The sequence below is a fragment of the Thunnus albacares genome, chromosome 14 (genome assembly GCF_914725855.1).
Source record: "Thunnus albacares chromosome 14, fThuAlb1.1, whole genome shotgun sequence".
NCBI classification, from domain to species: domain Eukaryota; kingdom Metazoa; phylum Chordata; class Actinopteri; order Scombriformes; family Scombridae; genus Thunnus; species Thunnus albacares.
The window spans coordinates 1,179,427-1,204,132 of NC_058119.1; the positions used below are offsets into that span (position 1 = coordinate 1,179,427).

Here is a 24,706-nt window from a genome sequence, read left to right on the forward strand (position 1 = left end):
AAACCACAATGCTTCCAAATTTCTGTTTTGGACATACTAAGACATAGCCCTAACTAGAGTGGATCAGGTTAATTTGTCAGTGATTATTTGGTTCACACATTGTACCAAACCAAAGAAAGTAGCATAAGGAACTGAATGGCTTGGAATTAAAATGTACCACTGCACCTCTTGTTATAAAGGTATAGCTGTTGATATTCTATACATTTACATCATGATGAAAAATGATGAACCTGGAACAAAAAAGATTTCTGTTTTTCTAGTGTGTATTATCAGTGTAGAGTAGACATTTTATTGAAATGTGATATCAGCCCACAGATCTTTAGAGCAACAGAAACTGGGCATGGTCTACTGCAAGACTTGCTAAAGCATATCTGAGGTTGGTTTACTGTCACGGCATGCCGTTGAGGGTGAAGTTCTAACATTCGGACAAGTGGGAGGTTCAGAGGTCACTGGTAGACAAGAAAGGGCCGCAAGGGATATGGCCAACCTGTGAAAGACATCACACAGGCGGTAGAGCTGACAGAGGAGAGAGGAGAGGAGAGGAAGACAGGGACGAGCATGAATGACGTGTAATGCCACTCAAACTGCTGTCAAACTAAAGCTCAGCCACAGTGGATATGCCAAGAAATCGGATTCACTACGAGTAAAGAGACATGAAAACTAAATTCCAATGGAGACATCTCATCTCAAGGTCCAGTAACTTCACTGACATTCTGTTAAAGGATAATTCAGGTATATTACATGAGTCTTATTTTCATAGTTCTGACCATCATTTCTATCAGTAATAATAATGTTGTTGTCATTGTAGTCAGATGAGACAAGAAACTCAAGCAGTCAGACGATCAAGCAGGTTGGAAATAAACCCCCAGATTAGTCAAAGGTAAGAGTAAATAAAGGTAAAATTATTTTTATATATATTTAGCATGTAATATATGTATATTTAATATGTAATAATGTTTTTTTTAGTGATTTAAGAAATTAGATATGATATAAAGTTCTTTGCAATAAAAGCATTTAGCTCAAAAGTTTGAGAGGATGGTTTTCAGTGTGTGGTGTAAGATGCTCAGTGACTTCAGTGAGGAGTTCCTTCTATCACTGTGGGGTCAGAGCAGAGACAGACTGAACCAAGATGAGTGACCACAGGGTCCTGGGAGTGACTAGCAGCCCAGTTGTGCAGAGGCAGGGGAGCATAAGGGTACCACTGGAGGGTAGGTGAGAGCATGGCTTGTAGGTAGGACTGAGCAGTTCCCTTCATTTTTCTGCAGTCTTGAATTGGTTGCGAGCTGCAGCAGGATCCAGAGTAGTGAACAGAGAGACATGTGGGAAAACTTGGGGAGGTCAAAAAAATCAGGCGGGCAGCAACATTCTGGACAAGCTGCAGAGGTATGGTAGCAGAAACAGGGGCTCCAGGTGAGGAGGTACTCTAGTTGCATTGGTCCAGGTGGGAAGGGATGAACACACCAACTTCAACTTCGACCCACTGTACTTATTCTACAGTAGTTGTGTGCACACAGTTTTCCTGAGCAATTAGTGACATGTAAAGTGTCCTCACTTTCAGTTTGACCTCCAAATAAAGTGGTTCAGATCATCTGGATAAACTGGTGGCTTGAACAACCTGCCTGATCGTCTGACTGATTGTGTCGCTGTGGACAGAAATTGTGTGACTTGTTGAATATTGAATTACTTACAATGTAATAACAGAAATGCTAGATGGCCCAAACTACAAAAACAGGATCCAAGTTGTAACCCTACCCCTAGTCCTAACCCTAGTGATTCAACCTTTAAGCCTGTTGCAGAAAATTGCAATTAAAATGACAAAGATTGAACTGGGAATCAACAGTTTTTGAGATAAATAATTGCTGCTTGAGAAAGAAGCAGTTGGAGCTGCAGTATGGCAGCTACTTTGTAAGATGGGTAGACTGGTGGCCCTGGGGGGCACAGACTTAGTGATTGTTATGAAGGGGCTACTGGCTGTGTGACACACAGGGTCTAAGTCCTGATTTAAGCCTGTCTGGTCTCACTGCAGGAGCCATGTTGGCTTTAGGGGCCACACACACACACAAGTTGTGAAAGGAATCATTAATGAATGTTGAAAAAAAATAGAAGAAGCTAAAGGCATTATCCTTTAGTGTGGGGACAGCTAAAGAAAAGCAGTGTGTGTGTTTTTTGTGACAGAAGTGGTCGGAGGCTCTTGTAAAGTTAAGTCTGAGCTCTAAACAGGAGCCTGGGGACGCACTGGGAAACAGGCCCTCTCGTCAAAAGCCGTCAGACAGGTAGAGAAAAGGAGCCCTGCTGAGGTTTTGATTCCTTAAAACAAACAGAGGGGAGCCATGCAACCTGCTGCACGTCCACCCAATTTACCCTGCACCTCTGAGCTCACTGCAGCAGGAATGTGAGCTTTCCTGGCAGAGACAGTGGAGAGGAGGAGTGCTGGCTGCTGGGACCCATCAACAATGCCCACTTTCAAAATGTCACACATACGCGTGCGCTACAAAGACAATAACACTGCAATTTGTATAACAGAGCGTCCACCCCGACGCAGACATTTAACCCCACTCTTTTCAGTGTCAGGAATGCCAGGAATCCTGGTCTGGCCATTATGATTGTAAAAAAAAAGGAGGGAGCTCCCTTTCTGAAGAAACAGAGGGGCATCTTGGGAGTTGGGAGTGATGGTCAGGAATCCTTTCTCTTTGATGCTTTTTTTCCCCCTCTGTGTTTAGCCATGAGCGAAGACAGTGTGAAAAGTTGGGGTGCTGCTCCGATGGCACCACTTGTGTGGGATCCCCCTCTATATGGCTGATCATAAGAACTCTTTGTGCCGCTGTGTTAAATTAAATTAAAATAAAAGCCACAAAAGCTGAATGGTAGCCAGGGCTTTATGGGCCCCCTGTCATTTTTGTGTGTTACCACATACGTTTTTCAACTTGTACTCATAGGTGCCAACATAAAAAGTGACGGCACAAGTGTAGAGTAGTCATGGAAGTTATTAACCAAGCTGGGGCTGATTTGAGGAAAATACACAGTTGTCCTTTTTCTGGCCAGTATAGTGATGTGAATTTGATTCTTTTCTGTAAATTAAACTCTGGGCCTGTATTGGTGGTCTACATAGTATTAAAAAAAGATGAGTTTGTACCAAGCACAATCAATGTCTTGATTGCCTCAATTTCTTTGCCCTTGAATGACTTTCTGAAAACAAAAAACAGAAACTCCCCCCCCCATGAAAAAATAATATGTTGCTTGTTGTTGCAGACCTCCAGGCTCATTTGAAGAAGAGACAACCGTAAACTAAATAAAATTTTGTATTAATGCAGTTACTCAATTATCAAACGCATCAGTCTGGCTACACTTGAGTGTGTACTAGGCAGCTGTGCCATTTAGGTAAATACAAGGAGCAGATCAGATGGTATCCAACATTAAAGGGTTTGGATCAGGATTGGGGCCAAAAACACTTGATCAGGGCATCCCAAGTTGAAAGGTCTGAAAAAAGCTAGTCAGCAACAGTCACACTGATCTTTTTGCAACAAAGCAAAAAGACACAGCCCGCTTCCCTCTATCTTTCCAGGTAACAACATGATACAGAGTGGTGGTTCATACTCTTTGGATGAGTGTAAACAATACACACTGGCATGCAGGGAGAATATAACAGGACAACAAATTCAAGTTTCATTTTGACCTTTGTCTTTTTCACAGAATCAATGTTAATTAGTTACATCTGAGTAGCTCATTAATGCCTGCAGTAGACTAGCCAGTGAAGTCCACAATTGGAGGACTATTTACTGAGGATTTGCAGCCCCTTTGTAGTAAACAATTTACTGAGAACTAGGCAAGGTTTTGCACAGGTAAAAAGGAAGAAAAGCAGCACCGCTGAAAATTGCATGTTTGGCCAATGTAATGTATTTTAAGGCTGTTTCGAGGCACAAAAGGAGGAGAGGAGGGAAATTCATACAAGTCACTGCACCTGATTTATCAACACAGACTGACTACTGCAGCAGAAACTGTGTCTGAAATTTAACATCTGAGAAAAGCAGGTTTCAAATCTGCGGCACTGTTTCACTGGACACACACAGAGGGAGAGAGACAATGAGAGAGAGAGAGACAGTGAGAGAAAGACGCAGTTTAAAAGACGCATAACAAAGTGGCTTTAGCGGAGCTCTATGCTCAGCAACACAACACAACACCATGAAACAGTCAAGTATATTTTTTACACGACTCTACCTTTCTGTTTCCCTCAGGTCCCTCCTGCATATTATTCCTGACGTTTCATGTTAAGAGTTAAAGCAGCTCCAGTCCAGTGTGATATGCATGAAGCAGGCATTCTTTTATTTGGAATGTGGATGGAGGACAGATCACCTAGTAAGCAAACAGAAGGGCAAAGGGGGATACTGAGGCTGAGAATAGTGGACAGTCTGCCCATGACCTCGGACCAGAATGACTGAATGTATGAGCAGAGCCAAAATGCATGAATATGGTCATTAGTGGCGTCTGGGCAGTGAGAGCATTTGTCATTATTGGAGAATCCCATATGGTGAAGTTTTAAGTGTTGACGTGTGTTCTATGTAGGATTTGTATTATCTGAGTCTTGGGGTGGTCTGTCATGGAGAAAGTATTGCTGCAAATAGCTTGCCAGTCTATGTTGGAGTGATGTAGTTGAAGGCCAGAGGTCCATGTATCTATAGGCAGTGAAATAGAGGTGTCATGAGAAAGAAGGATCTTGTATATTTGAGATATCTTTTTGGTTGGCTTGAGAAAGAGGAGGTTCTGGTATAGGGGAGGTAGTGCACTCTGAGGATTATTGGTCTTGTTAATGATTTTTTTAAGTTGAATGTACTGAAAATAGCTGCAGTCTGATATATTGAATTTATCCTCTAGAAGGTTGAAGGGCATTAGCAGACCGTCACTGAACAAGTGTCCCAGGCTGGTTACTCCTCACTCTTTCCAGTGGGAGAAGATAAAAAGCTTTTTGTTGATGGTGAACGTGGGCTTGTGTCAGATTGGGGTAAATGAAGTGGGAGAGAACTTATATTGCAGGATATTACTGGCCTTCCATCGAGCTGTAAGTGTTGTCTTCCAAGAATTAATTGTCATGGAAGGTCGTCCAAAGGGAAGATTCTCAACCTATCCCCGATGGGGTTTGCTAGAGGCAGAGTCTCAGGTTTGGATTTGCAAAAAACAATCTCGTCACTGGTTTTTCATAACTCATTCAATCATTGATCTTTTTTGGGGCTGACCCCATTAGTATATTTAATAAATCACCCATTTCCTTACATATAGCATTCCTCACGCAGAATGAATACAATTGCAGTTCCAACAAATATTCAACGTTTGGCAGCAAAAAAAGACTTTTTTGGGACTCCATTTCTTTCCAGACATGCGCAACACGTGTCCAAACAGTCCAGCATCAGCTCTTCAGTCTGTTCTTCAACTTGTAAGCATCTCACACAGAGACACCACTATTTTCCACTAAGACAGGAAGTGACTGCTGGAATGCTTCCTGGAAGTGTGCGGTTTTCTTTTCTGTAATCTGGCTGTGGCAGCAGCTGTTTTGCTGGGTGCTGTTTGGTGCTGCAGGTGTAACAGTGTCTTGTTTATGATGTTTTGGCTCACATGGATCTTGAATCAAAGGGACATGTGGTCGTGCTAATGCACAGGGTTGAGGCTGATGCTGGTAGGTGCTGCTGGAGGGTGTGTAGGGGCTGACGGGTGTGTGTGGGAGGAAGAGGTGAGGATTGAGGGTGAGCCAGTGTGTCTGTGTGTGTGTACTGTACAATATGTGCAATTTAGGATTCTCACAAGTGAGACATTAACATAAAGGGTATCCATTTCAAATGAAAGAACATTAACATATTAAGAAATCAGTTCAGATATTTGATAAACAAATTCTTCATCATAAAAGAATATTTTAAAACAACTTCCAGATGAGTGTTAACATCGTCAATGAAAACTATGACCTAAGAATATTCATTGACGACATTAAAACTAAATGAAACGAGAAATATAACAAAACGTATTTTATTTTTTGTTAGCGAGTAAAAACTAAATTATAATGTGAAAGACAGACGAATGGACAAATGAATTATTAATGTTTTAATGCAAAGTCTTCTTAAACGAGCTGCAGCTGTTTGACCTGTTGCACAACTGTTAAATAAGAAGCATCTTGCATTCAGTGACACTCCGTCTCTGTCAGTATCTACAATCAACCACCGATTAGACAAGAAGCAGCAACAAAACAGCTGGACAAACAAAGCTGTAACAGTAAATATGAACAATGCACCCTGATCACCCTCACCCTGCACCCATCTGACTGTACACCCACACCCAGCCTGGTATGCTGCTCAGCTGTTTATCAGATGGAAAATCACAACGCACAATTGTGTGAATGTCTGTGTGAAACACTAAAGGTGTCTGCATTCATGTTGTTACAGTTTGTCAGGACAATAACGGCGAAGCCACTTCACTTCCTCAGACTCTGACCTCACTTAAATCCCGCCTGACATTAATATTTAGATAAGCAACAGCTTCTTGAAAGTAGACTAAGACTAGACCAGTTGTGATGCAGTTTGTCAGTGTGGAGTTTATTTTGGAATCTGATTTATGTTTCAAAGCCCACATCAGTACCACTACTAAGATGACATACTTCAATCTGGGATGCTAATTCATCCTTTCATTTCTCCCTGATTAGTCTACTGTAGTGAATTATTGACTGACTTCAGCTCATTCAAAGCTCTGCTGCTTGATTGCTAACAGAAGCCCTTTTCAGACATGTAATACGTAATATTGCTGGCTTCATCTATCTGTTCAGAATGAAATTAGTCCTGTGTGAAGAAACGTAGCCCTCTTGTTCATTTGAATGGGGGCAGTCCAGCAGTAGGTGTCTGTCTTATGATTATATCTCTATTCATGCATGAAAGGACTGTTACAGATGACGTATTTGTTTAACCTTGCATACAACTAGAGCTTCTCTTTCAATTTAAATTGGATTGCATTGATTTTAACCCTATTAACTGCTCTCTTTATCTTATCTTAGTATTCTAACTATTCTTAGCCAATAAAGTATTGATAGCACAAAATATCTTTAAGATTTTAGTATGGTTTCTGAAGATTTTGTGATCATGTTGTTCCGTCATAAATACATTTCATTTTTATGTCTGGCCAGGGAGAAAAAAAAACATCACTTGGACTTAAAAAACACACGTATTATCTGGGTCTGCTACACCTTGTAACTCAGTTCCAACCAAACCAATTTCCCTCAACACCTGCAACCTCCAGAATAACCTGCCCACCCATCCCTTCTCCTCACTCTCCCTGTGTATCTGCTTTCCTTCCCCCTCCTCAGATTTCCAGGCCATTTGGCAGCAGGAAGCAGCTTTTTGTGTGTTGTGTTGTGTCGGCCTGTTTTAATTGGCCCAGGTAAAGCTGGGAATTACAGCAGCCTTGTCAGGCATGGATCAGGTTTAAGCCTCACCTTTCAAAGAGAGGAATTTTCAGAGACCCTCACCTTCAACTACTCCTTGTGACGAGTGTGTTCCAGGGTGTTTTCAAACCTGCGCTTCATTTGCTTTTGTATCAACAAGGGGCCACATACTGTGTTACTGCTACATTCATGCACTGATGCTTTATGATTTACATGAAAAAATCACTTCAATAGAACATTATTTTGGTAAATTTGGTATATGAGATGACATTTTGTCAGTAGCCCATAATCATAGTTTGTTTAACTATAATGCAGCTGAACTGGAATCAAAAATTTAAAACAGCTAGGTGTGAAAACACTAGTAACATGGTACATAGAATGTATGAAAGCACATACACATGTAGAGAGACACAGGAAAGAACATACTGTACATGAGCAAAATGATTTTGTAGCATAGGCTGATGATGATAGCTTCTACCTTCATCAAGACTGAATATGGTTGACTTAACGAGAGAGGAGAAGGAGGATAATGGGTGAGGGTCAGTTTATGGTCGATCAGACCTACTTCGTACGTCGGAAATCAAAGGTGTTTATAGTTGTTCCGAATGGCGGAGTGAAAAGCCAACTGTCATAGAGAGGGGAAGGGGGATGGGGGAGACGTGAGATAGTTTCAATACGGGGATTACGGTGCATATTTTCAGACAGTCTCTCCTGGAAGGCAGTCATACTGTTGTTCTCAGTTGTTCACCGCCTGAGTCCTTTCTCTCCTCTGCCCAGCTGGCCAATCGCTGCGTGAAGTGGGTGTGAATGTCGGTGACGGAAAGTTACAGAGATGGCCGTGAACAGCTCCCCCATAAAAACACAACTGCAACTTTGTCTGCTTTCTCTTTACTAACCAAAATTATTTCTTTTTTTCTTATTTTCAGTTCAAAATGCATCTTGGCTAATTCAAGACAAATATACAGTAATACAAAAGTGTACAGCCGCACAATCACTGTTATTATGATTAGTCCTGTAATATCAGTCGGAGCCTAAAAAGGATGTCAGACTTATGTTACTGTGCTCTTTCACAAACTGAAAGGCTATCGATTTTATTTTGAACATTTATAGCTGATCATATTGCTCCCTCATGTCCGCTCTGGAGCGCTGCTAAACTGCCAGTAAGGATCTAAGGATGTAGCTATCAGGTGGGAGGGCTCTGGAAAGACTTTCCATCAAATTCATGCTAATTATCCTGATTCACTTTCCCAGCAACCACATTTACTAACAGATGAATTATCAGTTAGGCCAATAGAAACTTTATATAACTGGAGAACAGTGCATTGGCATCCATTAATACTCTGCACATTTCACCAAAACTCTTATGCTGCATTGTGGAGTTTTTTTTTTTAAGGGAATTTAGGGAAGTTTGGTGTGTTAAAGTGTTTATTTTTTGCTTAATATTGAGTGTGTGGTCTCTATATACAGAAATATGTACAGTCCAGACAGTAGTTTCAACATTACAGGGCTGCCAACTCTCACGCACTGACCATGAGACTCATGCAATTGAAAATGTCTATTTTCTCACGCAGTGAAAAACAAATTCATAACTGATAACGTCACGGCGCGAAAAGAGGACATTGACAGCGCACAGACAAACAAGACAGAGCAGCACAGTGCAACAGCAGCACCGTGCAGCAGTGACTTATTCAGACCATCGGGGGAAAGCGAGAAATATACACAAATCTATTATGTTATAATTTAACATAGTCTTGTGGATGATCAGAAAAGCATTTACATGGTGAAGAAAAAGCCTTTCATGACTGCACAGCAATTCAATAATTCTCTCCAGCATGTAGAAAGACATATTTCAATGTCAATGATCAGGAGAAGACTTGCTGACCAGAACCTCAGAGGATTCAGCACAAGATGCAAACCCCTGGTAAGTCTCAAAACAGAAAGACATACTGCAGTTCACAAAAACATACAAAAAGAAAGCTGTCGAGTTCTGAAACAAAATTCTATGGACTGATGAAACAAAAATCAACCTCTATCAAAATGATGGAAAGAGGAAACTGTTGAGAAAGAAAGAACAGTTCATGAGCCAAGATACAAAGCGTCTGCTGATGACTATGTTTCAAAGACTTTCCAGTCATTACCTGTAAAGGATTTGACACTAAATATTAAATGTGGTGATTTTGTTTGACTTCATGTGTATCTGTCCAATTACCCTAAACTTTGGGTGCTATATCTCCCACACAGTTCTTTCTATACTGATGTAACAGTCATGTAACAGTACCTTCTCAAAGTAAAGCAGAGACTCTGCACTTTAATGTAGTAACCATTATTTTATTTCAAATGGAATGTGCTGAAGCACAGAGCCTGAAGAACAAAAAATGTATAACTGTCCAAATACTGGACTTTATGTGTCAATATACTGTAGATACTCAACAAGTATTAAGAAGTAAGCTCCATACTCTGATGTTGTGCAGCAGTGCATCCACCTCCATGTCTGACCATTGACTGTAGCCTATGTAAATATGGTCGATGCGTCTCCACTTCCTACCGCTATGCAAAAGTGAAGCCAAAATATCTCCTTTCTGGGAGCTGCCATCTTGCTTGTGTGACGTCATTTGGAGCCAGAGTCTGTACATAGTGTTGGGTGGTGGGATGACGGCTCGCGGGGGCGCGCCCCCTCTGCTGTCCCACTGTTTGATGGAGGTTTGAAAGCGGCTGTCACAGCTGTCAATCATGACGTCACACACCGTTTTTATGTCATCAAATAACTAATTAAAAACAAACTTACTGGAAAAATGAGCATTTGAACAAACATCAGCATGATGAGAACTACCTATAATGACAGAAACCATCTTTGGGAAAAATGTATTTGACATGTACTTTGATTTTTTAGTTTGGCTCATGTCCCATCCGCTAACATGGAGGGGGCGGGATTTATGACCTACAGTGCAGCCAGCCACCAGGGGGCGGCCAGATGTTTTGGCTTCACCTTTGGGGAGCTGCCATGACTCCATATTTATTAACAGTCAATGTGTCTGACCAATTTGTTTAATTTCAGGAACTGTTTATCTGTTGTAATGTCTGCATTAACAGCAAGTTAAGTTGTGAGTAAGACATGTGAGTGGGGAAGCACCCAGAGTGTACATAATCTCTCCCCTGTGTGCACCACTGTGATTGGTACAGCTGTTCAAAAGTTTTGCAATGAATAATATGAGAGGTTCACCACACTCCTCTGATTTATATTCTCCTTCAGCCAGTGCTGTCTGACACATCCTCAATATCCTTGTGTATATGACGTGTAGTATGGAGTATAGTGCTTTACTCCAGTACACCACCACCCACTACCACCTAAATAATAAATATAAAGTAGAATTATCACCTTTCTGACAACGTCAGCAAAAACTGAAAATGTATACGCTTCGTAAATTTGTAGAATTTATGGCAGAGCTGTTGTATTGGATTACATTAGATTGCACAGGTGTTCCTAATAAAGTACCTGTACCTAAAGTGTAATACTGACAGCCATTTCAATTCATCAATAAGTAAAAGACATCCTGACTAGCAGTCAAATGTGAAATTCTCTTGTTGAGGATAACCCTCTGAGCATCCATATGAGTGGCCAATCACCGTTTTCATCCGGTGTGACAGTATCCTCAATAAATGCAGCAGCTGAACAGGTAGATAATAGTGTGAGTTGCTGTAATTAAGGTTAATAAGAATTAAAACAGGGAGTATTTGAGTGTGTTGAACGACGTGCAGGCTGTAGCATGTCAGAGCTGTCTCATGACTTACCGTTCAACATCCCAGACGCGAAGAGGCGAGAAGTTCTCACAGCATGCGGTGCCCGTCACAAAGGAGCTGCACAGAGAGAGAGAGAGAGAGAGAGAGAGAGGAGAGACAGACAGTGAGAATTCAATGTCTCACAAAAAGCATTTAAACCTATGATGATGAACCCAGGATGTTAATGACGATGAATATGTTATTGGGCGGCTGTGGCTTAGGAGGTAGAGCAGGTCGTCCACTAATCGGAAGATCAGCGGTTCGATTCCCAGCTCCTCCAGTCCACATGCCGATGTGTCCTTGGGCAAGATACTGAACCCCAAATTGCTCCTGATGGCTGTGCCATCAGTGTGTGAACGTGTGTGAATGATTAGATTTCCTCTGATGGGCAGGTTGGGACCTTGCGTGGTAGCCCCTGTACCCATTCAGCTTATGAATGAATGAGCGTGTGAATGGGTGAATGTGATTCGTGGTGTAAAAGTGCTTTGAGTGGTTGGAAGACCAGAAAGGCGCTATACAAATACAGTCCATTTATCATCTGCACCTTATTGTTCTTATCTGAGGTAGACCATACTGACTGAAAAGGATGTCGTTTGGACCAATCCCAGTCCCAGACTCACACTGTGCCAGTTTAACCACATAGGACATTTTCATACAGGCAAAACAGTATAATAGCTATATACTGTATATACATAGAGAATCAGTAAGAAGTGTCGCATTTAGTTTCAACTGCCACACAGCCTCATTTCCTTCCACCTCAATTTTTTTTTTTACATGAAGCCTCTTAGCCGAGTGTCACAGTCAACCGGCAGCTGTATCATGGACCAGAACAATGAAACCTCTCAAAATGTTAAACATCACAGACTGAGGACAGGATGACCGCAGACTGTGTGAGGGTCAAGGACAGTGATTGGCTCTTGGTGTGTTCTATGCAATGCCGGCAGGAGAAGGAAAAACCACCAGATACAAGCAGCACAGACTGCAGACGTTTGCACAGAATTGTTTGTCACAATAAGTATTTTTGATTTGTCATGGACTTACTACAGTATTCCCACAGCAGATCTAACATGACATATTAATAACAATCTAAATAAAACTGAAAAAACGACACTGACAGACATTCTGAACATTCCCTAACCAATTATTTGTATATATAACATATATAAACCATAAGACTGATACTATAAAGACTCACTAACATTGTGTTTTCACTGCATTTACTTTATTTCTAACACTGAGACAGTGTCATCATAAGAGGGACAACTCTGCCATTGTTAGACAATTGCTATCATCACGTCTTCACATGAGCGTGCAGGAATAAGAGTGCACCAGATATGTCTATGTCAGCGGTTGTGGATGGCTCTAGGGGTGAGAGCACACACAGGCACGTGAGGCTTGTCTGGCAATTTTAAACACTATGTGTTTATCATGATAAAACCAAACAAGTGTTAAAAAAGTTTATTAAATAAGGATTCTCCTTGCTGTCACATAGTAGCACACACACACACACACACACACACACACACACACACACACACACACACACACACACACACACACACACATCCTTGCCTCTATCCATCACGCATTGTTTCCCAGCAGAAGAAAAGAGAGGAGAACTACAACACTCATGATCCTTTGATTGGAGTGGCAGGTTGGAATTAGCAGCCTAGGTATGCATGGTGAATGCCATGCATGTGGAGAGGTGGGGGAGCGGTGAAAGGAGAGGGGAGGAGCGCTGTGGGAGAGGGCTGACGGGGTATGTTTGGGTGTTAGAAGCTATGTAGAGGGTGGGGTGGTGACCAGGGGTGCTGAAGGTAGGGGGGCTTCTTTTGGGCTGGGCTTGAGTCTCAGGGCTTAGTGCCCTCCTACAGGGTTGACGGACAGGGGGAGGGCCAGTCTTTTACACACACACACAGATAGTAAGTGACAAATGCTGTTGGCTGGATGAAAATACTAAAGATGGAGGTCAGACGCATAGAGAAATAATAATCACTTCACTCTAACAAAACATATTTAAGAAGACTAAAATACAATTTGATGTCTTAAAAACTGCCAAAAGACAAGGACGCAGTGATAGGCTACATTTGTTTACCTTCACAGTGTGGAAAAAACATTTGAAACTGCACTCAAACCATCAATTAACACTATCTCTACTGAAAGCCATGTCAGCTAAATCCTTGCAGGTGACTGGGCGACTCTGAGGGCAGGGCAACAGACAGGTTTTACACAGGGAAACCTCTTAAGCCAGGAAACGTAAGCATTATAACTTCCAGCATCGACAGCACTCACAAGCTGATATTCCATTCAGAAAAAAAAGGCCCCTTCAACCCCCAAAAGGAGGGACCTTAAAACTAGAAATAGCATGCAGATGCTAAAGGTTTATTCATCCAACCAACACAACAAAAAGGATGTGTGTACAAAGCTTGTGGGACAGAAAATACAAGCATGTTTCAGGAAAGACAGTATGAATGAAAGCATAAGAGACATATTCACATATTAATTAACATTAAATGACAACACATTTTATTATGACTTAACCTACTGATTATTCTGTAAAATTACTTATTTAATGTATAACACATCATAAATAAAGAACATGCCAATTATAAGTTCCTGGTGACCAAAGAGATGTTATAAAGTTTTTGTAAACAACTGGCTGAAAACCCAAATATATTCAATTTCAAATGATATGAAACACAGAACAGCAACACATGCTCAAACATGAGAACCTGCCAAACGTTCAGTATCGTCTAAAATGTTTTTTCCTTCTTGTTCCTTTGGTCCAGTTGGATATTTGAGCTCAATGTTCAGAATAATTGTTCTGTGCTCAAGATAAATCTGAGTTAAAGGTGTGTACATACAGGCATGATTTATGACCTCACAACTAGTTTGGATCATTTAATCATTTGGTAATTCTCAGGGGAATAAAGACTGATTGGCAACATTGCTAACAAGTCATTTGCAGCCTGCAGATAAACCAGGTGGCATACTGTAGATGTATAGTGTAAACCACAGTGGAGGGAATGAAGCTGTTAGCCCCCGGCTGTGTTAGAGCACACTGAAGATTAGGAACCCTCTCAGAATCTGAAGAAGTCTGTACATTCAATTAACAAGATAGCTAGTGCTGGAGTCCTTTTATTTTGTTTAAGATCGTCTCCTGACAGTGTCTTCTGTGTGTGGAGGCTTTGCCCTGAACACGGGACAAGGGGAAGTTAAAAAAGTAATAATGATAAAATATATTATTGTACATTTAAGTCTCGGAATCACAGATGCTTTCCACTATGAGGATGTGAAATGTAGCTTCTGTAGCTAACAGTGTGTTTTCATTTGCTGGAGGACGGGCCCACCAGTCATATGTTAACAAGTGAACCCTTTATTCAGTCATAACTAGCTGAGGGTGGCATTGGAAAACTTGAGGTGATATTGGGAACAAGCAGTGACAGATACCTTTAAGAGAAAACATTTCAAACACTGAAACTGAAAAGTGGTGACTGAGGTTGATTGAAAAATTAAAGGACAGGTTCACATTTTTCAAGTCTATCTTAATACAATACGCACATGCCTGTAGGTATGTAAAAAGAGTTGTTGGTCGCTGTTATTGTTCCTCCTGTTCACACAAGCTTTGGTTGAACATTAGAATGCATTTTTGAACAGAAACAGGACTACGGACTGCAGATTTTGTCCCCCGTCACTATGGAATCATGTTAAGAAGGGCCAGATTGGACAGGAGAAATGATTGTAATCACCATTAATCAATGAGATTGAACATTCATTCTTCATCTGTGAAATAGTTTCAACTTCAATCTCAGTCTCACCTGTAAGCCAACATGGAAGAGGAGGCCCTAAAGTTCTCAGAGACAGTTCCACAACAACTGGGCAACCTCCATCTGCTGAGGAAGATTGTCTGATACTATCTACTATCTCCCGAGCAGCTAGAGTAATGAGATCATTTTGTCAACCACTTTGTAACTTGTTTTTAATAGCCATATAAATAATGTTTTCATTATTATTAGGATTATTATAAGATCCCTGGCCGGATGTGAACCTGGATGTTGTGGTTCATGATTGGTGCCATAAGCCCTGAGGCCACCAAGGTGCCCTGAAGGTTGATGAGCCTGAAAGGAAGAGCTGATGACACTACTCAGGCCTGTTGAAAATACTGCATAAAATAATTTCATCTTTTTGTTTTAATAAATGGCAGTATTTTTTTTTTGTTTTTTGTGGCATTTTATGCCATTATTAGATAGTGGAGAGTGGAGAGCTGACGGGAAACCAGTGGAGACAGCAGGCAACAAAGATCCTTGGTCAGACCCAAACCAAGGATGCTGCAGTTATTGGTCAATGCCCTAGACCACCAGGGCCTTGTGCACATTTTCTATGAAAAGTTTCACTTCTGTAGTTTTTATTGTTTGTTTTCACATTCATCTGCTGAAGTTTCTCTGTGCTCACCTTAGATCTCAGTTTAAGATGTGTACCTACAAGCATAATTTGTGACATCACAACTAGTTTCGAGCCAATTGTGGTCCAGTATGCAACTTACACAAGTGTGATGTGGAAACTTGAAGCCTCCGGTGCATAAACACTGAGAATGGACTTTACAATAAAGTAGGAGACACCTTTTGTCCAGCTGTTCAACTTTTGAAATGAACATTATTTACATATTCAGAGAATCTGAACTTTTACATGAGGGAGAAGAAGGAGATGTAATAATACAAACTTGAACTTTTTTGTGGAAAAAGCGGACAAATTATTGTTATAAAAAAGTATTTTATATGTCTTAAAACAATTGTGGAGGGGATCTTTGATCAAATATTTCTGGAAAATAAATTCTGATGAAATTCATTGATTAAATCCAGATGAGTTGTCTACGAGGAGTGATACATAAAAAGGCCAGCACTGACCCAGACTGTGAGGGATGCTGCTGGCATCAGCACACACATGTACTGCCAAGGTTAGTGGTGAGGAGTGGGATGTGTTTATGTATGTCAGTGTGTGTGTGTGTGTGTGTGGGGGGGGGGGGTTAAAGGGTGGGCAGGATAGGAAAAGGCTGTGGTGGGGGGGTGAGGACGTCTAAGTGAGGCATAGAGGCAGCTGTCAGGCCCGTTAGGCAGCGCAGCCCATTGGCAGGCCCTCGGTAATTAGTGTTGGGTAAACTCATTTATGGCCCAAATGGGTCGGGTGGGGCCGGGACCAGTATGCGCGATGGGCGACCTCTGACCTCGCTGACACAGGATACAATAGGGTTATGGTCACACTCACTATCTGGACCCTATTACTCTCCATTACTCACATTACTCACCCCTCAGTGGGCTGTGGCACTGGTGGAGGCAGGGCGAGGGACACTGGCCATACAATGAAAAGAATGACTCCCCCCTTGTCTCCCCTCGCTCCCTCACCCCTCTGAAGCGCCAAGAAGGCCTGATCTGGGGATCAGAGCTTGCACTGATATTATAGCAGCTAAGGTCAGAGCCTCTCTCGCCTAATGTGGGGCAGGTGTCCCCCCTAAACACACACATACACAGTAATATCTCTGACCAAACGGAGTCACCCTCCTCTGCTCAATCTGTAACCCCCCCCCACACACACACACACTCCTCTCATCATTAGCAGCATGCTGGGCCTCCACCGCCGTTTGGGTAACCTCATCAGCTGGCTGTATTATCTAAGGGCCTGTGTGGCAGGGTCACACAAACTGACTCTGTCAGTTTGTGGGAACCCAGCCCCACGCGCACACAGACACACACATACACACACACACACACACACACACACAGACACACACAGCGCACACACACACACACACACACACACAAAGTGTGACAGCCCCTGCTGGGAGTTGAGTCCAACAGTACCAACATTGTTAGCTCCAAATCAACACGCTGACTGCACAGGGAGCACCACGCTTTCCCAAGACCACCACTAACACACTGCTGCTGTCCAGACTGTCACCACTACACACCAACAACACATTCTGTATGAAAGGGAGTCAATATCCTCCCAGTAGATTGCAAGTTTACAAGAAGCTGCTATCACTAAAGGACTGAGTTGTGAGGTGGTTTTCTGGAGTTTCAGTGCAGAGGACATGCATACTTCTGTGGCTGGACCAGAATCAGAACTGTTGAATGTGATTTGCTAGTTTGAGGCTTTGAATATTTTGGGTCTGTGAAAAAGTTCAAAAGACATGCAGGTTAACTGTTGACACTAAATCGACCAAAGATGTGAATGTGAATGTGTATTGTTGTCTATCTGTATACTGTCAGTTGTTACGGCTATTAGCTATTAGCTATTAGTAAGTGGCAATTAGCTGAGCCCCCTGTACAGCAAGACTGGTAAAGATGCAGTATTAGTGGACATCCCAGGTGCATAACAATGGTCACAAATGATTCATTAGATACCCTCCTTTATCTGCGCAGATGTTCAGCATTTTCATACCTTATTGTGGAAAGGTAAATACTGTTCATTTCTGTATTACCCTACAAAATGAAATGCACATAATTATCAGAGTAATTATCTGAACCGTAGCACACTCATTTTATTTTATTACTGATCAGCATACATATTTTTATGTCTGACTGTGTGTAAATCTGATGTTTTCATATCACAGATGACGGGCTGTGATGTGAGTCTTACAGGTAAAACCTGAGATATTATGTTATATGCGTTGAGTCTGGGGTGGCCTGCAGTGTAACTGTATGAAGGCAATCAATAATATTCTAGGTGAGGTGTACTGGAGAAAATGCATCAGTACTAGATTCAGTACTAAATACACATACAGTCATTTTTAAATGAGTTGGAAATCTGTGGAAACAGTAGCAGAGTATCTGAGTGATGTGTTTCTGGAAAGACACAGTGTTGTTAAGTTTGCCAAATGTACGTTTTTTATGTTTTGAGCAACACTAATAAATTCCTTTCACCTCTGGATGACAGCTATAGTAGCAAAGGGGATATCTCAAAACCTGGCCACATACAACCAAAACTATGTGCATGGCTAGATATCACTAGAGTGGAGGTAAAAAGCTTGTCTTTTGTAATTTGGGTGAAGCACCCCTTTAATTCTTCCCCATATTTGATAATGACCTGATCTCTATCATCTTCCTGCACTCATGCAACACATTTGAAAATACATCTTTTTCTCATCCTATCTACACAGAGCCAGCTTTTGACACCAGTGAGAAGGTGCTTTAAGATTGGAAAATCCACAGTGAATAAACATGAAAACACTGGTCTCGTGTTGTATTGCGAACTGGAAAAACAAAGGTTCTCAGAAACAGTTAAGTATGATTGTCAGCCTTAAGGCACATGATGAGGCACTAATGTGAAATGCAAAATTTCTTACTCCATATCCTTGTTTACAAGATACAGTTTATAACTCTTGATTGATATTTCATAACAATACAGTTGTCTGGCAACAGAACCAGAGAAATGTCTTTGAGAACCTTGAATTGTGTGTTGGCTTTACTGAAACAAACAGAACAGAAGTGATCAGAGAGTAGGTGACAGAACATCTTGGCAGATGATGGCTGTCAGAAGTTTGTTGTTGCCAACTGAGAGAGGATATTGAACAATTTAGAAAAGAATGTACAAATACTGATGTGGATGGAACTAGGTCTGCCACTAATCATAATTTTCATTATCAGTTAATTTTAATTTGTTTTGATTAATTGGTTCATTGTTTAGTCTATGAAATGCTAGAAAAGAGTAAAAAAACAAAAAAAAACAAAAACCATAACAATTTCAGAGTGCAATGTGGGAAATGACTTGTTTTGTCTGACCAACAGTCCAAAACCAAACTTAAAGATATGAAGTTTACAATGATATAAAACAGAGAAAAACAGCAAATCCTCATAACAGTGGTGCCGGAATTAGAGAATGTTTTGTATTTTTGTGATGGTCAAAATTTTTTGGACTACTAGATTAGTCAGTTATTTGTTTCAGCGCTAGAACCAAGCAAAGCAATAATCCTTTTCAGATTTCTGCTATGGCTTTAGCAATCTCAGTTCATTACATGCTAAACACTGTATTTAAATGTAGTGGCTCTGCTCAGCACAACATTTAAATGAGTGGAACAATTAGACAAATATGCTAAATGTCCACTCACTGAGATGGGACTCTGTGTGACAAATGACTGAAATTCTTGCCTTTCATAATTGTCCATATACATCAATGCCCATTTTGACTTTTGTTCGAATTAGGGAATTCCAAACAAGTGACTATGAAGAGGACATAATACAAACACAAAAAGTAAGTCAGTATTTATCTCAGACTCTGCCCCTAAGACCAATTACACATGAATGCAAGAGAACAGCCCATCCCCACTCTGGGAATGTTAAGGCATTTGGCTCTGGACTCCAGGAGCGGTTTAGCTTTGCCCAGTCACACCCCCGCCCCCCCCCCACCTCGAGCCCATCATCCCCCGTCAGAAAGAGGGTTGTTAATTTGTTGCGCTTGACCCCGAGCTTTGTGTCTGACGTGTATCTAGTTTGTAAAAAGTGCTTTTATCTGCTTTCTAAATATGTCTGAGCTCAAAGGGTTATGATGCTTTTATATTGGTCAGAGAGGGAGACAATGGCCACAGGGTGCAAGTGCTGACCCCCACTGACACACACACACACACACACACACACACACACACACACACACACACACACACACACACACACACACACACACACACACACTCTCTCTCTCTCTGTCTCTCTCTCTCTTTCTTTCGCTGTCCTCTCTCTACCCCTTCCTTACAAACTGGTATGCATGGGCAAACATATGCATGCACACAAACATGCACTTTTTCTCTCTCACAAATTCACACTGTTATGCATGGACACACACACACACACACACACACACACACACACACACACACATGCCCAGACCCTGTTGTCCCATCCCCACCCCCCTGTGGCCCTTTTGGCTTCTGTTTGTGTCTCCTGTGTGTAGGGTCACCAGGACATTCCTCAGCTGGCCCCTTGGCTCTGTTCAGCCGGCTGGAACAGACCGGGACCCAACACAACCGTCCACACCGGACACACACACCAGGAGCAACACCACACTAATGTTAGCTAGCTGATTCTGGAATCATGTTTGGCCTCAGTGATAGCTTTACAGCAACAATAATAACTAGCCAAAATATAATAGAAAGCCTCTCTAACTTGTTCCAGGTATTACAGCCAATGTAACGTTGAATAGTGCCCACTGTGGTGACAAGTTACGATTGCAGGATAATAGTAAACGTTAAAACATAGTATAACAGTAGAACAAGTAAAAAAAGGTCACAAAGTTAGTGACCTGACTCAGTAATGTCAGTTATACAGCAATATACAGTATATGTACACTTTGCTTACATTATATAAAAACGGCCACCATATGGGTTCTGATACAATTTCAGATCGAGTTCTTATTTGGCAAAATATGGATTCACTAAGCTCAGCTTGAGGCCTTTATCTCTCCATGTTTTGTTTTTTTTTAAAAAAGAAAAGGCTAAAATAGCCAAGAGCAATATTCAAGTGAAAGTAGCAGGCTTCATGTTCTTAGCAAGAAATGATAAACATTGCTAGTGGCAGATTATATAGCTGTAGCTCATTAATGTCAATTCTGTGAGAGTGAGAATCGAAAGAAACCCCTGCAAGCGGATGTCTGATGACCCTAGTACTGAACTGAACAAGAATGTGTTTTATTGCTTACGCATCCAACTTTTCATTTGTAAGGTGTTATTTCTCCTCATGAAAGTTCCATTGTGTCATTTTAATGCAAAACACTGCTCAATAATGTATAAGCATAACACTGTGAAACCACCTGTTGAATCACTTGTTGAATTTATAAGGGGTTTAACAGTGCTTGCATTAAGGCTTGTCTGCTTGTCCAGGTAAAGTGGATTTTTTTGTAGGGCAAGTGGAAGAGAAGTTTATTTGCCCCACTGGACAAGTTACAATTCATTAAAAAAAAACAAAAAAACATGTGTCATGTCTTCATGTTATGTGCAGTGTTTCTCCTACCATTGCCTGAGCCCCCAACCCTCTTGAAAGAAACAAATAAAAACAAATGTAACCTATACTAGCAGGATAGTGGGAGCACAATGGGCTCGCATGTGTTCATATGTGTGTTGCATAGACTGTATATGGTGTGTTGTTAGCTCAGACTGGCTTCCTACCGCAGTTTCTGTTGTACCTTCTAGGAACGCTTGTTTGTTTTCCGTTCCGAACATTGTATCCTTGTACGAGACACAGGGATGGCCGTTACTGTTAACATGGCCAAAAAACCATCACCAACTCCCGGTACGCGGGTGTTTAAAACAAACGAACCCTCTGTGCTGAAGCTAGCAGGCAGACTGGAGCTGCTTTCATGAGACAGATGAAGAGTTTTATGACATTAACTGACATGTGCAGCATCAAATCATAATGTCAGACAAAAGACAACCAAGTAAGTAGCTAGAAAAGCTCTTCAGTGAAGCTTAAGTTTTTAAAATTGACATTAGTGTTGTTTTAACCATCCAGTTTATCTGATGTTGCTGCTTCACATTACAGTAATGTTAATGTAGCTTGACAGTTTGGATAACTTGACTGCTGATGCTTTCCCACTGTGTGCTGTTTGTCCACAATTACTGTAATTAACACCATACAAATGAAAGTTCTGCTTCATGCTCACTCAGGCTTTTTACATTTCCAGAGAGTGAGTGAAGGAATTAGGAGAGAGGAGACAGAAGTGAGGAAGAGTTGCAGGATGTAATGGTGTTGAAAGAAAAAAAAAAGGAGAAAGTAAAGAACTGATTCAAAAGGAAGAAGGTGCAACTGATTCAAGATTTAAAGAAAAAGTTTAAGGAGAAAAGGGGAACACATGTGAAACAGCCCAGGTGTCAGGTGATGGAAAGACATGAACAAATTCAAAGCAGGAGGCAGAAAAACTGTTAAGGTCTGAATCCCACCTGTATGTAGATGAATTACTGTTCTGTAAATATTTTTAAAGGCACAATCTGTTATCCCAACATAAACTAAAGGACATCCAGATTAAAACTCGCTATTAAAGGACTTGCAGATCTTTCATACAGGCACTAACACCACACAATAACTCTATTAACATGATGTTTTCTTCAGCTGTTAGAAGGTTGTTGACCTCAGTAACAGTTGTAAATACAGCACTAAAACTGACAGATAGTTTCAGTTATTATGAAACACAAAATGCTGATTCATCATTCATCTGACTGATTCATCTATAAGTCAAACTGTTGTCTTGATTTGGCTTTCAGGCTGAGCAAATGAATTCCCCATAAGTCAGTTTTGTTATTTTGTTATATCACAAACATAGATCTATATCTAGAACCATATAGGCAGTATGACAATCTTTGAGATTTGTTTTTAAGATAAGAGACCACTCGGTCCATCTATCACCCATAAGGCCTACGTTTATTTGTGTTGTAAATAAATGTTGTTAATATTTATTTACCTAATTTATGTGCACTCATTTCATTTCAGCTCAGTGTAGAGAAATACATCGATTTGGACAACTGCCTTACTGCGCACATCTATGACGACACTGCGACATTGCGAATCTGTGACATGCCCACCCTGCGATAAAACTAGGGCCTAGCACCCCCCCCTGAAAAAAATCCTAGGGAAACACTGTCAATTATCATTATTAAATGTCAGAAACATGAGGCTTCAGCAGTCTGAGTTAGTCATATCAAGTGGATATCCACATTTACAGTCTTTTTAGCATCAAATTCCCTCTTTGTGTTTCCTCGGACAGTGTTTCCCTGATGAGCTGAGGTGGAAGTATAGTAACACTCTCTAAAAAGACTGTAATGTTGAAAGATATCTACTTGATTTGACTCATTTGGATGCTGAAGCTTTATATTAGCCTCACATAAACTTTTAAATACATTTTTGCATAAAAGGAGGACTTAGGATTTTGTCCCCCATCACTTAAATGGTAAGGGCATTATGAAGGGATCTTCTAATGGTCAGTATGAAGAGGAGGAATGATTACACTAATGTAATGTTCATTTGGGCTTCTGACTGTTGTTTTAAGACCGACTTTCAGACTTTTTAAGACAGAAATTGCAAACCCATCCTTTCACTCAATTGTTTGACTGGCCATGAATTCCAGAAGAGTAGCTGCATCAAAAATTAGCTCCTGAATACATCTCAAGGAGGATGCTGAGAAGAGAGAAAGGAACTTCATTAGGCAAATTTGGACTTGGCGTGGACCTATCCAGTCGCCTCTCTGTCAGCTTCGCTAAATTTGTACACTTCTGTAAACTTTTTGTGAATAATATTGGATGTTATTGGTCAGTGATGACCGCGGGTCAACTCATCGGGATGGGGAAGTGGTCAGCTTACCCCCCTGCCGACTCTGCTACCAGGCCAGTCCAGGTTTTCAAATGTAAACATCAGATTAAACATTGAGGAAAAGGTGGAGAGAATAACACCAGCTGCGATCCCGACCACATGGATAAGCAAGACCATCTGTACATCCCGCTGAGGTCAAGAGGAGGTTCTGGGTGCAGAGCAATCAACATTGATGGAAAACAACTGGGACACCAAATGATTAAGCTTGGGACAAATACTGGATCATGGCCAGTTGACGCTCCTATATTAGGTAGATATTTTGCAATCTACCTCTGTCCTGCGGCATGGATGAGCCCAGGTACTAGAGTGAATCACCGATCCAGTGGACCAGTCATCTGCCACCCCGTTTTGGAGAATAGCAGATCTCCTCTTCATGCTGATCCTGCTCTCCGGAGATGTTCAGCTAAATCCTGGACCAATGACCCCTGGAGTGCCGCAGAACTTCGGTGCTGATCTGTGCCCGAGTGTGTCTGGGATGTTCTGGTGATGAGTGAGCATCAACTTTCTAAGCCGGGCTTCTCCCTTAACAGACTAAAGTTTGTTAACACCCGGCATGATGTCTCAAGGAATAACTTTTCACTACCAGGCTGTGGAAACCTTGATAGGTCCAGTGTCTCTCTCACAAAACCTGCTGCTGACACCACTGTGTGTCGAAACCCTGCAGTGAGGAGGCAGAGGTTAATCAAAACTTTCCAAACTGTCATGCAAAAGTCCTATAAGACCCAAAGCTGAAACCGAGGGGGCTATTCAGTGGACATTTTAACATCAGAAGCATTACTACAAAGAGCAATCAGCCAACTCATCTTGTGTCTGACTCTAATCTGGACTTTCTCTGTCTGACTGAAACATGGTTGAAACAACAACAACAACTCCTGTGAGTGTGTTCATGGTGCCCGGATACCAATGTTTTAGAAGAGATAGACCTGATGGAAGAGGAGATAGAGGTGCTTTTTTTATGTGAGAGACAACATCAAATGTGAACGTGTGGTTTACAATGTGGGTAACACGTTAGAATATGTTGGGATAAAAATAATGTTATCCCAACAAATGTCTTTTAACATCATAGGTATCTATAGGCCCCCTTCTGCAGATGACACTTTCACTCACAGAAGTCTTGAAAGAGTGCAATCTCAACAAAGAATTATTAATTATGGGTGATTTTAACGTGAACTGG

The 24,706-nt window shown here is 41.3% G+C and overlaps 1 protein-coding gene across 1 annotated transcript in view; it reads right to left on the reverse strand.

Annotated features, from left to right (window-relative positions):
- The window catches only part of fbxw4 (F-box and WD repeat domain containing 4), a 70,450-nt gene that overhangs the window by 10,033 nt on the left and 35,711 nt on the right, over positions 1-24,706 (reverse strand). Inside the window, exon 6 of the mRNA XM_044373386.1 lies at positions 11,201-11,266. Coding sequence (XP_044229321.1) covers positions 11,201-11,266 — 66 coding nt within the window. The remainder of the gene's footprint in view (positions 1-11,200; positions 11,267-24,706) is intronic.